Source organism: Palaemon carinicauda, chromosome 10 (genome assembly GCF_036898095.1).
Source record: "Palaemon carinicauda isolate YSFRI2023 chromosome 10, ASM3689809v2, whole genome shotgun sequence".
Classification (NCBI taxonomy): Eukaryota; Metazoa; Arthropoda; class Malacostraca; order Decapoda; family Palaemonidae; genus Palaemon; species Palaemon carinicauda.
In genome coordinates this window covers 112,809,106-112,822,935 of record NC_090734.1, presented here as the reverse complement: position 1 = coordinate 112,822,935, position 13,830 = coordinate 112,809,106, and the positions used below count along the sequence as shown (strand labels likewise).

At 39.5% G+C, this 13,830-nt stretch overlaps 1 protein-coding gene across 1 annotated transcript in view; it reads right to left on the bottom strand.

The window, feature by feature from the left end:
• Pih1D1 (PIH1 domain containing 1) overlaps positions 1–9,024 on the bottom strand; it is a 203,722-nt gene extending 194,698 nt beyond the window's left edge. The window contains exon 1 of the mRNA XM_068381368.1: positions 8,697–9,024. Coding sequence (XP_068237469.1) covers positions 8,697–8,768 — 72 coding nt within the window. The 5' untranslated portion in view covers positions 8,769–9,024. The remainder of the gene's footprint in view (positions 1–8,696) is intronic.
• Positions 9,025–13,830: the final 4,806 nt, after the last annotated feature.

Genomic DNA, 13,830 nt, shown 5'->3' with positions numbered 1-13,830 from the left:
TGTAATGCTGTTAACACTGTGTATCATTGGTAACGTTGCTTATTTTAACATTCCTAGTACATACGTGAGTTTCTTGACCTGGGAACTCCTAGGTTAGGTTAGGTGGGTTTGTTAGGTTCTGTACCCTTTTTGTACCTTTAATATATTGTGTAAAGTGTATATGGAACAATTCATTAAAATGATATTTTAATTATAAAATAAATTTTTGAATATACTTACCCGGTGAATATATAATAGATGCAACTCTGTTGCTCGACAGACAAAAAACAGTAAAAACTCGCCAGCGATCGCTATACAGGTTGCGGGTGTGCCCACCAGCGCCAACTGTCGGCCAGATACCACTCTCTCGATGTAAACAAAGACTCAATTTCTTCTCATCCCACTGCGTCTCTATTGGGGAGGAAGGGAGGGTCGTTTAATTTATATATTCACCGGGTAAGTATATTCAAAAATTTATTTTATAATTAAAATATCATTTTTAAATATTTAACTTAGCCGGTGAATATATAATAGCTGATTCACACCCAGGGTGGTGGGTAGAGACCAGTTAAATATGTTTACATCGTATAAGCTAAGAGTTTTTTATTTCATTTTGACAGTTATCAATATAACAAAACCAAAATAAATAGGTACCTGGTAAGGAAGTCGACTTAGACGATTACTCTGCCTTGTAAGTACGTCTTCCTTACGGAGCCCCGCGATCCTCTTAGGATGCTGACAGACCCCCAGGAGCTGAAGTATCAAGGGCTGCAACCCATACAACAGGACCTCATCAAACCCCTAATCTGGGCGCTCTCAAGAAATGACTTTGATCACCCGCCAAATCAACCAGGATGCGAAAGGCTTCTTAGCCTTCCGGACAACCCATAAAAACATTAAAACATTTCAAGAGACAGATTAAAAGGATATGGAATTAGGGAATTGTAGTGGTTGAGCCCTCACCCACTACTGCACTCGCTGCTACGAATGGTCCCAGTGTGTAGCAGTTCTCATAAAGAGACTGGACATCTTTTAAGTAACATGACGCGAACACTGACTTGCTTCTCCAATAGGTTGCGTCCATGATACTTTGCAGAGATCTATTTTGCTTAAAGGCCGCGGAAGTTGCTACAGCTCTAACCTCGTGCGTCTTAACCTTAAGCAAAGATCGGTCTTCCTCACTCAAGTGTGAATGAGCTTCTCGTATTAACAATCTGATGAAACATGACAAAGCATTCTTTGACATAGGCAAGGATGGTTTCTTAACCGAACACCATAACGCTTCAGATTGGCCTCGTAAAGGTTTACAGTAGTACGAGCTAAGTAGAACTTAAGAGCTCTAACAGGGCATAAGACTCTTTCTAGTTCATTGCCTACGATCTCCGATAAGCTGGGAATATCGAAAGATTTAGGCCAAGGACGAGAAGGTAGCTCATTTTTGGCAAGAAAACCAAGTTGCAGAGAACAAGTGGCTTTTTCTGACGAAAATCCGATGTTCTTGCTGAAGGCATGAATCTCACTGACTCTTTTAGCTGAGGCTAAGCATACCAGGAAAAGAGTCTTAAGAGTGAGATCTTTCAGGGAGGCTGACTGTAAAGGCTCAAACCTGTCTGACATGAGGAATCTTAGGACCACGTCTAAATTCCACCCAGGAGTAGCCAAAAGACGCTCCTTAGTGGTCTCGAAAGACTTAAGGAGGTCTTGCAGATCTTTATTGTTGGAAAGATCTAAGCCTCTATGCCGGAAGACCAATGCCAACATGCTTCTGTAGCCCTTGATAGTGGGAGCTGAAAGGGATCGTCCTTTTCTCAGGTATAAGAGAAAATCAGCTATTTGGGCTACAGAGGTACTGGTCGAGGATACAGAAACTGACTTGCACCAGTCTCGGAAGACTTCCCACTTCGATTGGTAGACTCTAATGGTAGAAGCTCTCCTTGCTCTAGCAATCGCACTGGCTGCCTCCTTCGAAAAGCCTCTAGCTCTCGAGAGTCTTTCGATAGTCTGAAGGCAGTCAGACGAAGAGCGTGGAGGCTTTGGTGTACCTTCTTTACGTGTGGCTGACGTAGAAGGTCTACTCTTAGAGGAAGACTTCTGGGAACGTCTACTAACCATCGAAGTACCTCGGTGAACCATTCTCTCGCGGGCCAGAGGGGAGCAACTAACGTCAACCTTGTCCCTTCGTGAGAGGCGAACTTCTGCAGTACCTTGTTGACAATCTTGAATGGTGGGAATGCGTAAAGATCCAGATGTGACCAATCTAGGAGGAAGGCATCTATATGTATTGCTGCTGGGTCCGGGACTGGAGAGCAATAGATTGGAAGCCTCTTGGTCAGCGAGGTTGCAATGAGATCTATGGTGGGTTGACCCCAAGTCGCCCAAAGTCTCTTGCACACATCCTTGTGGAGGGTCCATTCGATTGAAATTACTTGACCTTTCCGACTGAGACAATCTGCTAGGACGTTCAAGTCGCCCTGGATGAACCTCGTTACTAGGGAGATGCCTCGATCTTTTGACCAGATGAGCAGGTCCCTTGCGACCTCGTACAAAGTCAGTGAGTGGGTACCTCCCTGTTTGGAAATGTACGCCAAGGCCGTGGTGTTGTCCGAGTTTACCTCCACCACCTTGCCTCGAAGGAGATTCTCGAAGCTTATCAAGGCCAGATGAACCGCCAAGAGCTCCTTGCTGTTGATATGCATGCTCCTCTGACTCGAGTTCCACAGACCTGAGCATTCCCGACCGTCCAGCGTCGCGCCCCAGCCCAAGTCCGATGCGTCCGAGAAGAGAACGTGGTTGGGTATCTGAACTGCCAGGGGAAGACCCTCTCGTAGGCTGATATTGTCCTTCCACCAAGTCAGACAAGACTTTATCTTTTCGGAAATCGGGATCGAGACCGCCTCTAGCGTCTTGTCCTTTTTCCAGTGAAAAGCCAGATGGAATTGAAGAGGACGGAGGTGTAGCCTTCCTAGCGAGACAAATTGCTCCAGGGATGATAGCGTCCCTACCAGACTCATCCACAGCCTGACTGAGCAGCGTTCTTTCTTCAGCATCTTCTGGATGGAGAGCAGGGCTTGATCTATTCTTGGGGCCGACGGAAAAGCCCGAAAAACTTGACTGTGAATCTCCATCCCTAAATACAGAATAGTTTGGGATGGGACCAGCTGTGACTTTTCCAAATTGACTAGGAGTCCCTATTCCTTGGCCAGATCTAGAGTCCAATTGAGATCCTTCAGACAGCGATGACTGGAAGAGGCTCTGAGAAGCCAGTCGTCCAAGTACAGGGAGGCTCTGATCTCCGATAGCTCGAAACTGGTACCCCACATTCCTGTGAACAAACCTCAGAAACGGTTGGGAATCCGGGTGTATAGGAATGTGGAAGTATGCCTCCTGAAGGTCGAGAGAGACCATCCAGTCGCCTTCCATAAATGCTGTCAAGACAGCCTGGTAGACTTCATCGTGAAGTTTGTCTTGACAATGAACACATTGAGCGCACTTGCCTCTTACGTACTCCTGCAGTGAACATGGCTGCCAAATCATGGAGCCATCCCTGAGGGACTTGTCCCTGCAGAGAACGTGGCTGACAGATCATTGGAGCCATCCCTGAAAGCCTTGTTTATGCATGACATAATTGTACAGCAAAACTTCAAAGGCTCGAAAACAGCTGTGAAGTTGACCTGTAAAATCTTGGAGCGTCTCATGGCCAGGCGCCAGGGAGAGTCTACGAGATTTTTGAGAAGTCTATCTGGGCAGAGGCAGGAACTCCCAAGCCGAGAACTTCTCTCGTGTCATATCAGACTCTCGCTCTATAAGCCAGTTTAAAAGAAGGGAAAGCAAAGGCTGTATCCCCCAAACTCCTCCTAGTGATAAACCAGTCGCCTAGCAAACGTAAAGCTCTCTAGGAGAGCGAGAGAGCACTAGCTTATAAAACAACGGCTTCGAAGTAGCTAGGCCTAGTGTAAGCTCTGACGTTTAGGCGAACGAGGAGCAGAAGTTACAAAAAGATCCGGACAAAGATCCTTAAAAATCAGCATGATTTAATTAAAGTCCATAGAGGGCTAAGCAGCTTTAGGCTCCTCTCCGTCTGACAGAGTCCTCAAGGGAATATCAGTAGGAGGGGGAACAGCAACTTCCTCATCTAAAGGAACCTTGTCCGATAATAGCTGAGTCTAGAGCAAGGGAGAGACCTACCGTGGTGGCAATGCTTTACAAGCAGAGTCCACACGCACTGGTGCATTAGTAGCGGACCAGGACGCAACGTCACGTAACTGCTTGACAGTCTGTGAACTGTCAACAACAACAGGTGCGAGAGACCAGGACGCAACGTCATGTAACTGCTATACAGTCTGTGAACTGTCAACAACAGGTGCGTGAGGACGCACAGCGTCCACTCGAGACTGCTTTGACCGCCTAGACTGAGCAGTCAAAACAACTCTAGAATGCGGAGGTTGACGCACAGCGTCAAAACAAGTCAACTCCGATTGTTAGCGAACGTCCTGAACGTCAACAGGAGCATCAGCAAGTGGCCTAACGTCCAAATGTGGCTGAAAATCCACACGAGACCGCATCGAGTGTGGTTCTAAACAACCTGACTGACGTGACTTAGCTACGCCAACGTCAACAGGACGCACAAAGGAACGTTAGGTTGGCTGAAAGCCAGGATCTCGATGAGATAAACGGCTAGGCTCAACGGACTAATCGGCAGAATAGTCTTCCATAAGGGAGGCAAGCTTATTCTGCATGTCTTGCCGTACAACCCATTTAGGATCAACGGAAATGGTTGCGGTAAGAGACGAGGGTAACGTCTGTGACCGCAACACTTTGCCAACAAAAAGACTCTCGGAGTCTGTGTTACGCTTTTGTTAGGCGGCGAGCAGTTTTCCGATGACTGCATAGGGTCAGAGCTGTCCTAATGGCTGCAACCAGGACGCTGGACCTGTCCTGAAAGGACTGACTTTCGCTTAAGGGCCTCGAAACCTTGTTTCAGGTTTCTTATGCAAAAAGCCTTCGGATGACGAGGAGAAAATTGTCTCTCTCGCCTTATGGTAGGGGAGATCTTGGTAAGATACACCCGATACCATAGAGGGAATCGTCTGTTCGCTGATCAAGGCCTCTCGAACCCATAAGTCGTACGACATTACTTCTCCCCTGGGCTTGGGAGCTTGCAAGAGGTCCCGGACTAGGTGAACGACATGCACGAACAGACAAACCCTCGGACGCAACACTGTAACACTTTGCGCAATATCACTTTATCACTACGATTTTCTGTTTTGCACTTATTTCACTGAAATCGAAACTTTTACTGATTTCTACCTGAAGCACGCAATTCTACCCTCATCAAAAGGTAGTAAATGCGAAATCAGTCGTATAATGCAAGCACATTAATACCAGCAAAAAAACAGTAAACATCTTTTAAGATAAAAAAATTCAGTGGTTGGGGAAGAGAATAAACACTAGTTCATTCAAAACTACGTTTTCAATCTCTCACCGTACATTGCCTGGGGACGAGAATAAAACTAAAAACGTTTTATCCTTTCTCCCCGTACAGAGACTAGGGACGAGAGTAACTCGAGAACAACGTTACCCGCTTGAACGGAACGTTTTCTCTCCTCTCTCTCCCTCCGTCTCTATCTCTCTCTCTCTCTCTCTCTCTTGATTTCTCACCTAAGAGAAGAGCCCAATTACGTTTCGTCAAAAAAACATGTTATTTGACCAAAGGAAAAAACTGAAAGGTTTTTCAATTAAAAAGTTCCTTTAAAATAGAATTTAAAACATTTAAGCTTTGAAAGAAGAATGAACAAAACATCAGAATCGATTTACTCTTTCTGCAAAGTGAAACCGTGATACTCTCTCTCTCTATCGTAACGATAGAGCGCAAACTGCGTAGCATAAATAAACTCAACGTTAGTTCATCTTTGAAAACAGTACGAAGACTATTCAAAGAAAATCTTTCATAAAATATTTATTAAAAATATTCATTTAAAAAGTTTTAAATCATTAGCTCTTTAAAAGCTATTTACGATTGAAAGGGCTCAACGTTGTTTAACTTCGGTTTCCAAGTTAGGACCGCCTACTCTCAGGAAAGGTCGCATACAAACAAAACATTAAAATTTATTTTTTATGTTTATTATAAATGGAAAGTTAATCGAAGAGGCCTAATAAAGGCGGTGAGATATAAAATATACTGTATAGAGGAAAATCTATAATTAATTCATAATCGTGATAAGATAATTACTAAAAGCCTAAACACACTTCCGTCTAAGGGAAGGGTCGGCCATTTAAAAGTCAAAGAAAGTCCATACTCTCTTTGTCACCAAAAATTAAATCTATCCAAAACGAGTTCAAGATTTAAGATGAAGATAAAACACCTGCACTGCGAAAGCTCAAACCAAAATGAAGTACTTCACCAAATATGTTGAGAAAACTCCAGGTTCTACAGCGAGTAAAAGTACGTCTTGTCGACACGTCGACAGAGAAGAAATTGAGTCTTTGTTTACATCGAGAGAGTGGTATCTGGCCGACAGTTGGCGCTGGTGGGCACACCCGCAACCTGTATAGCGATCGCTGGCGAGTTTTTACTGTTTTTTGTCTGTCGAGCAACAGAGTTGCAGCTATTATATATTCACCGGCTAAGTTAAATATTTAAAAATACACATGATAATATTACCGTAGCATTGCTACCGTTAGCAATGCCTTTGTAATGCTGTTAACACTGTGTATCATTGGTAACGTTGCTTATTTTAACATTCCTAGTACATACGTGAGTTTCTTGACCTGGGAACTCCTAGGTTAGGTTAGGTGGGTTTGTTAGGTTCTGTACCCTTTTTGTACTTATATATTGTGTAAAACTTATGTGGAAAAATTATTTAAAATACGTATGGAAATATCTAGCATTACTATCGCTAGTAATGTCACCGTACCGTTGGTAACGCTGTGTATCATTCGTATATTGGCTAATTTTACCGGTCTCAGTAAATACCTGAGGTTTGTGACCCGTCAACTACTAGGTTAGGTTAGGTGGGTTTTTTAGGTTCTGACCCTTTTTGTACTTTTTAATATTACCGTAACAATCCCAGGCATCGTTAGTAACACTGTGTATCATTGGTAACGTTGCTAATGTTATCGTTCGCAGTACATTCGTGAGTGAAGTGACACACCGTTGAACAAGTGCTTATATTTAAATATCTTAACACAACATATATGACAACAGTGATTATATTTAGCTTTTTTAACAGAAAATATATGTTTTCCTGTAGAAAATAAAGTGATTTAATCGGGGTAAATGTCTAGGAGAAGGCCGCACCCGTTTTTCCAGTATTAACGACGAAAAACGGCAAAAAACAACCAGATTATTGTTGCACAGTGCATAGAAACATGAGGAAATGAATAAAAAAGAAACTAAGACTTAACTCTTACACACAAAATGTAAGCATAAACCTACTACTACAATTATGGGGGACCCCAGTGGGAAGCGGGGTTTTTGGGTGGGGGGAGGATGAGAAAAGTGATTTTTCGGGGCACTACCGAACCTAATACAACCAACTAACCTACCCTGGGGGGCCTGTACCCCTACCTAGGCCTACCGGGGGGGCTTCGCCCCCCCTGCGACCCCCCCTTAAGGCCACAGTGATTTTCAGGGCACCACCGAACCTAATACACCCACTTAACCTAGCCTAATAGCCCTGTACCCCTACCAGGGGCCCCCCTGCGACCCCCCCTTAAGGACACTACCTAACACATCCATCAAACCAAATCCAAAGTGATGGTACTGCTGTATACATCGTTATACTATCACCATTATAATATAATCCATAAATTAATGAAGCTTACCTTAACCTGTTGGTTGATAAAGATGTGCTGCTGCTTTGAGGAAAACGTGAAGCCGTTGCGAAGGTTCCCTGACATGCAGGACAATTTTTATTTTGTAAAATTAAATTGTGTCTCTGGCACAAATCCACTAGTTTTTCAATATAACCCCGAATAAGTAAGAACAATTTCATTGTAACTTAGGAAACAGTCAGGACAAGAAGATGGAATTTCAACTTCTTGTGCAATATCAGATGACGTGCTTGCTACGGCCTCGATGTCTAGGAACGAAATAAAATGGCTGGGTAAGAAAATGTATTGTCGCACTGTGATGGGTAAGAAAATGTATTGTCGCACTAAGATTGGCCAAACGTGAAGACGTCATTGGGAAAGAAAATATATTGTCGCACTGTGATTGGCCAAACGTGAAGACGTCATAGTGGACTAGTTTGTCTGCGTATTATAGTGGTTACAGGGCTCATTTGAGCAAAAATAAGACACAGTCAACAATAACAACAGACTTAGAAAAATCTTGGAGGAAGACAAGAGTGGCGTGAGTTTGATCGTCGATATTTCGACTATTATTGATTTTCACTAAATTATCTCACTGGTATACCATTATATACATACATTCCTACATATTCTAGTAAAAATAAATTGAATATCAGTGATATCTTCATGCAGCCCTCTCCTAGACATTAACCTTAATCGGTTTTCACCTTCATTTCATCCGTAATAACAGCAACCAATTCGGAAACTTAAAGTAAGCCGAATCGGTTGATCTGCTTGTTTGGTTGAAATGAAGGTCAAAATCGGTTAAATCATGTTATTTACAATAGGAAAACATTTATTTTCTGTTCGAAATCACACCCTCTAATACAATACAACTTTACCAAATTAAGTTAGGACTCTCTTACCTCAAGGAGCAGCTGTTTCTTCATAATACTGTCGTCAATATCAAGAAAGTTTGCTCTCTTTTTATCACTCATTTTGATAAAGACTATAATAGAAAAGGTTTACCGGTATTCACTCTAACCAAAGGCCACTTCACAAAACAATCAAAAAGTTCTTTGGTGTGGCCTTAAACTAATCTGTGGTGTTCAATTAACTGTATAGGCACACAAAGAACTCTTATTTAATGACAAATTATCTTTGGACTCGAAATAAAAGAATTTTGAAAAATCCAATATGAAAATTGCGTTGAGGTTATGTCAAGAACAAATAGTAGTAATACACCTTTAAATTTTAGTAACGGCGCACCTTCCTCATTGGTGCTAGATGGTCTGACATTGAAAAATTGAAAGAAACCAAAAAGAGCCTAGAAATATATAGAAATTGATAGAAAGAAATTAAAAACGATATATATGACAATACATTTGCATCAGTGATATTTTTGGAGCCAAAACTAACACGTTAAAACTAAACATTACAAATAGACACAGCGGGGAGGGTGCTCCTATAGTGTGAGGTCTACTGCGGAATTATTCGTCCTCATAGATAAAAAACATTTCATACATTTGTTTAAGCAATAAACACTTAATTTAAACATATCTTAGAAATGACTTTAATAGATAATTTGATTTCTAATTACATTAAAAACAAACGGAATAAAGGTATAAATAAACATGTTATCATATATTTCCATACATTTGTTCTAGCGATACACTCTTTGTACATCAAACATATTACCATATATTTCCATATATTTATTCAAGCGATACACTCTTTGTACATCAAACAGGTTATCATATATTTCCATACATTTATTCTAGCTATACACACTTCGTACATCTTCTAAGAATGACACAAATAGATCATTGGAATTTTTTCTCATCACCTTCCAGCAAAATTGATCAAGATGAGACTGGAACAGCTGACGACCAACACCTCGCATTCTCCTTCAGCAACATTTTTAGTACCCTGAATCGATGATATCTCTTTTAGGCCGAGGGAAAAACTGATTTAGGAGCTTGCTTGCTTGTCAGATTGTCCAGCCCTTATTGCTGGACACGGGCTCTTGCGTTGGTAGCCCGTCAATTTAGGAGCTCCATTTGCTTCCTTTTATATGGCCAGGTCACGTTTTTTTATGGATTTGGGCAGTTCACATGTTCGATAGTTAGGTGCGGGGCTCTGGGACGCTGGTCAACCGGTAGACCTCACCCTTCACCTGGGTAGGCGACGTATGGCGGTAGACCTCACACTATAGTAGCACCGCAGGGAGAATGTAAATGTATTTGTGTGTGTGTGTGTGTGTGTGTGTGTGAAAATTAAGAAGACTTGACCCATTTTATGTTGTTTTGTCAGGAATATAGAAAAGAAATTAATGAAATAACTGAGCTTCAAAGCCCTTTGAGGAAGACCTAAAGAAAATAATAGGGTTATTCTTATTCAGTTAAAGAAATTTGGGAAAGGGAAAAAAATATTAAACCCGGTGTGGAGAACAAGACAAAACAGTGTAAAAGAAAGATAAACTCAAATAAGTAGATTATTAGAGGCGCGTAACAAATGTTGTACCTCAAACCTGGCCCTGATATGTTTTTATTCAAGAATGATTTTTTTTTTCTAATTTTGAAAGCCAAAGCCAATACTTGATTTTCATCCTCTAAACTATTAATTGAATATTAAAACGAATTGTAATTACATTTATGCATGGAATTATTAAAATAATTCACAAATGACGTTCAGAATAGTTCACACAAACTTTAGAAAGAAGAATGACTTTGTAAAAGCATTTTGGTAATATTTCCTGTTGATTATTCTATCACTTTTAAAGGGAAAATAACACAATGGTTGTGTAAAAATTGGCAGGGAAGATTACAAAGTACTGCAGAATAACAAAAATCTCACTTGGTTTTGTAGAGAATGTAGGGGATCATATAGGAATATGAAGGTTGAGTATAAAAAAATGAAGGAGATTAATGATAGGCTAATGGATAGGCTACAGATACTGGAACAAGCAATAATAGAAATAAAGGACTCGATAGGTTCGGCAAAGGTAGGACGAGTTAATATGCCAATAGAAGACATTAGGGAAGAAGTTAGAGAAGAGGTTAAAGAGATAATGGAAAAGGAAAAGAGGAAAAAATAATCTGGTAATATATAATGTCGAGGAATGCATAGAAGGAAGCACAGAGGAAAAACAAAGAAAGGATAAGGATAGGTGTGAGCGACTGTTCAAAGATAATATAGGGGTAACTGGAGTTGAAGTAATGGAAACAATCAGGTTAGGTAGGTTGGAAAAAGGTAATAGACCAACTGATAACCAAGAGGTTAGAAACCAAAGAAATAAACCTAGGCCATTACTAGTAAAAATGAAAAGTGAAAGAGAGAAGTGGACAATTATAAGAAAGGCTAAGAACCTTAGAAATTGTCCAGAAACAAGAGAAAGTAGAATCTTTATAGCGCCAGATCTAACGACGAGAGAGAGAGAGAGAGAGAGAGAGAGAGAGAGAGAGAGAGAGAGAGAGAGAGAGAGAGAGAGAGAGAGAGAGAGAGAGAGAGAGAGAGAGAGAGAGCAAGATAGGCGCTTAAGGGAAGAATTACAAACAAAGAGACAAAATGGTGAAGATGGATGGTTCATAAAGAGAGGAAAATTGCACAGAAGGGAAAATTTTCGTCAGAACGAGGAAGGCACACAAGAACTTTAAGGAAAGAAGAAGAATATAAATACAAAATAAAAGAAAACTTTAAGATTTACTTGTTGAACATACAATGCTTAACAAAACAAAAACTGATGGAAGTTGAGAAGGAATTAAATAGTAGAAACGAACTTTTTTGCTTGACAGAAACACACCAAAAGTTAGATAGATTAAATTTAAGTAAGGGTGATAAAAAAAGTAGAAAATATGAGGGATACGAATGATATAAAAGGAGGTGGTTTGATGATACTTTATAGAAATAGTGACAGTCTAGAATTGGAAAAGATAGAAACAAAAAGTAAAGACCTGATGTATGTTAAGTGTAATGCTTATAAGCATACATTTAGATTATTGTTGGTTTACTTTTCAGCAGGAAATACCGAAGAAGGCAAAAGTAGGGATAAGATAATAAAACGGGAATGTGAAAGAATTATTAGAAATCTAAATGAAGAAGAGGCATTGATGATATTAGGGGATTTCAACGGCCATGTAGGATTTTTAGGTTACCAGAATTTAGACAGGAACGGGGAAATGATTCTCGATTGGATGAATGACCATGGGTTAGTCCTATTGAATGGAGATTTAAGATGTAAAGGGATTTATACATGGGAAAGATTGCAACAAAAAAGTGTAATAGACTACGTAATAGTAAACGAACAAATGTATAAAAACTTTAGGGAAATGATTATAGACGATGAAAAATTGAACTTTAACATCTCAGATCATAGTCTGATCACTATAGAACTGGAATTCATGAGTGACCAGAATAAAAATTTTAATAAAGGAAGATGGGAGGAAGTAAAATACTTTAGGACAGATGAAAATAGTTTAAGAGAATATACAACAAGAGTAGAGGAAATTGTAAGAGATAGACAAATAGACAGAATAGAAGGAATGGATCTGATAATAAAAGAGGCTGCAGAAGAAAAATTGGCAAGAGTATATAAAAGGAAAGTTCTCAATGAAGAAAAGGTACATGAGCAACCCTGGATGAACGATGAAATAAGAAAAGGTATAAAGGAAAGGAAGGATTTAAACAGAAAGAAAAGAAATGAATCCAATATCGAAGTAAAAAAGGCATTAGAAGAGAGATATGATCAAAAGAAGAGGGAAGTGCAAGAAATGATAAAGAAGGAAATTACTAGATTTGAAAAAAAGATAACAGAAGAAATAAAAATGGATAAAAATAAAAAAACTCTTGGAGAATATTGATAGAATAAGGAACAGACAGAAAGCCCATGGCAAAGTTATACAACTTTATGGAGAACAAGGAAATAAGCTAAATGAAGAAGAAACAAAAGAGGAATTAATCAAGTACTGGAAAACTATATATTGTAAGCATGAAAATAAAATAGACTCAATTTGAAATGAAGAAAAACAGATAGAATATGAAAATGAAATAGCGCATCAGGAAGACACCACAAGAATTGAAGAATATAATATCCCGGACGTACTTAGGGAACACTATGACCTTGTAATGGTAACAAAATGGAAAATAAAACCAATGAAAAATCTAAAAATCACAACAGAAAAAGTAAAGAATTGCCTGGGAAAATTAAAGGCAAAAAAAAAGCGGCAGGACCAGATGGCCTAAAACCCGAACTATATAAGGCACTGGGAAAAAGCAAAATATGTCTTGAAACCTTACAGAAATGTTATCAAAATGAGTTGGACGAAAAAGAAAAACCAAATATGTGGAAGAAGTCAAGAACAAAGATGGTTGAAAAGAAAAGAAGGCCAATGGCAAAAGACCTAAGACCCATAGCTCTATTAAATATTTCTTATAAAATATTCATGATGATGGTGAAAGAGGAAATAGAAGATCACATAAGAATGAATGAAGAAGACAATGAATGTCAAGCAGGATTTACAGGTGGAGGCAGGATAGAGGACAATATCTTTATATTACAGTATTGTGTGGAAGAGAGCTATAGTAACAAAAAACACCTAATAGTAAATGCGATAGACTTTAGTAAAGCATTTGACTCTGTAAAAAGGGAGGTATTAATAGAAGTTTTAAAAGATGTAAAATTAACACCAAAATCATAAGTGCAATTGCAAATATTTATCAAGGAGATACTACGGGCATTGACTTAGGAGAAGGTATAGAACAAGAAATGGAAGTTACGAGTGGAATTAAACAAGGTTGCACAGGATCAACTTCACTTTTTAAACTGATTACGTATATTGTTATGAAGAAAATAGAAGAGGAAGGAAACGGTTTCAGAAATCAATTAATAAAGATAGAATAATTATTTTTTGCAGATGATGCCTTAATAATTGCACAGGATATACATAATGCAAAACGTAACATCCAGATATTAGTAGAAACTAGTAAAAAATGTGGGTTAGAAATTAATAAAGAAAAGAGTAATATTATGATTTACAATATGAAAGAAAAGCCAGATAACAT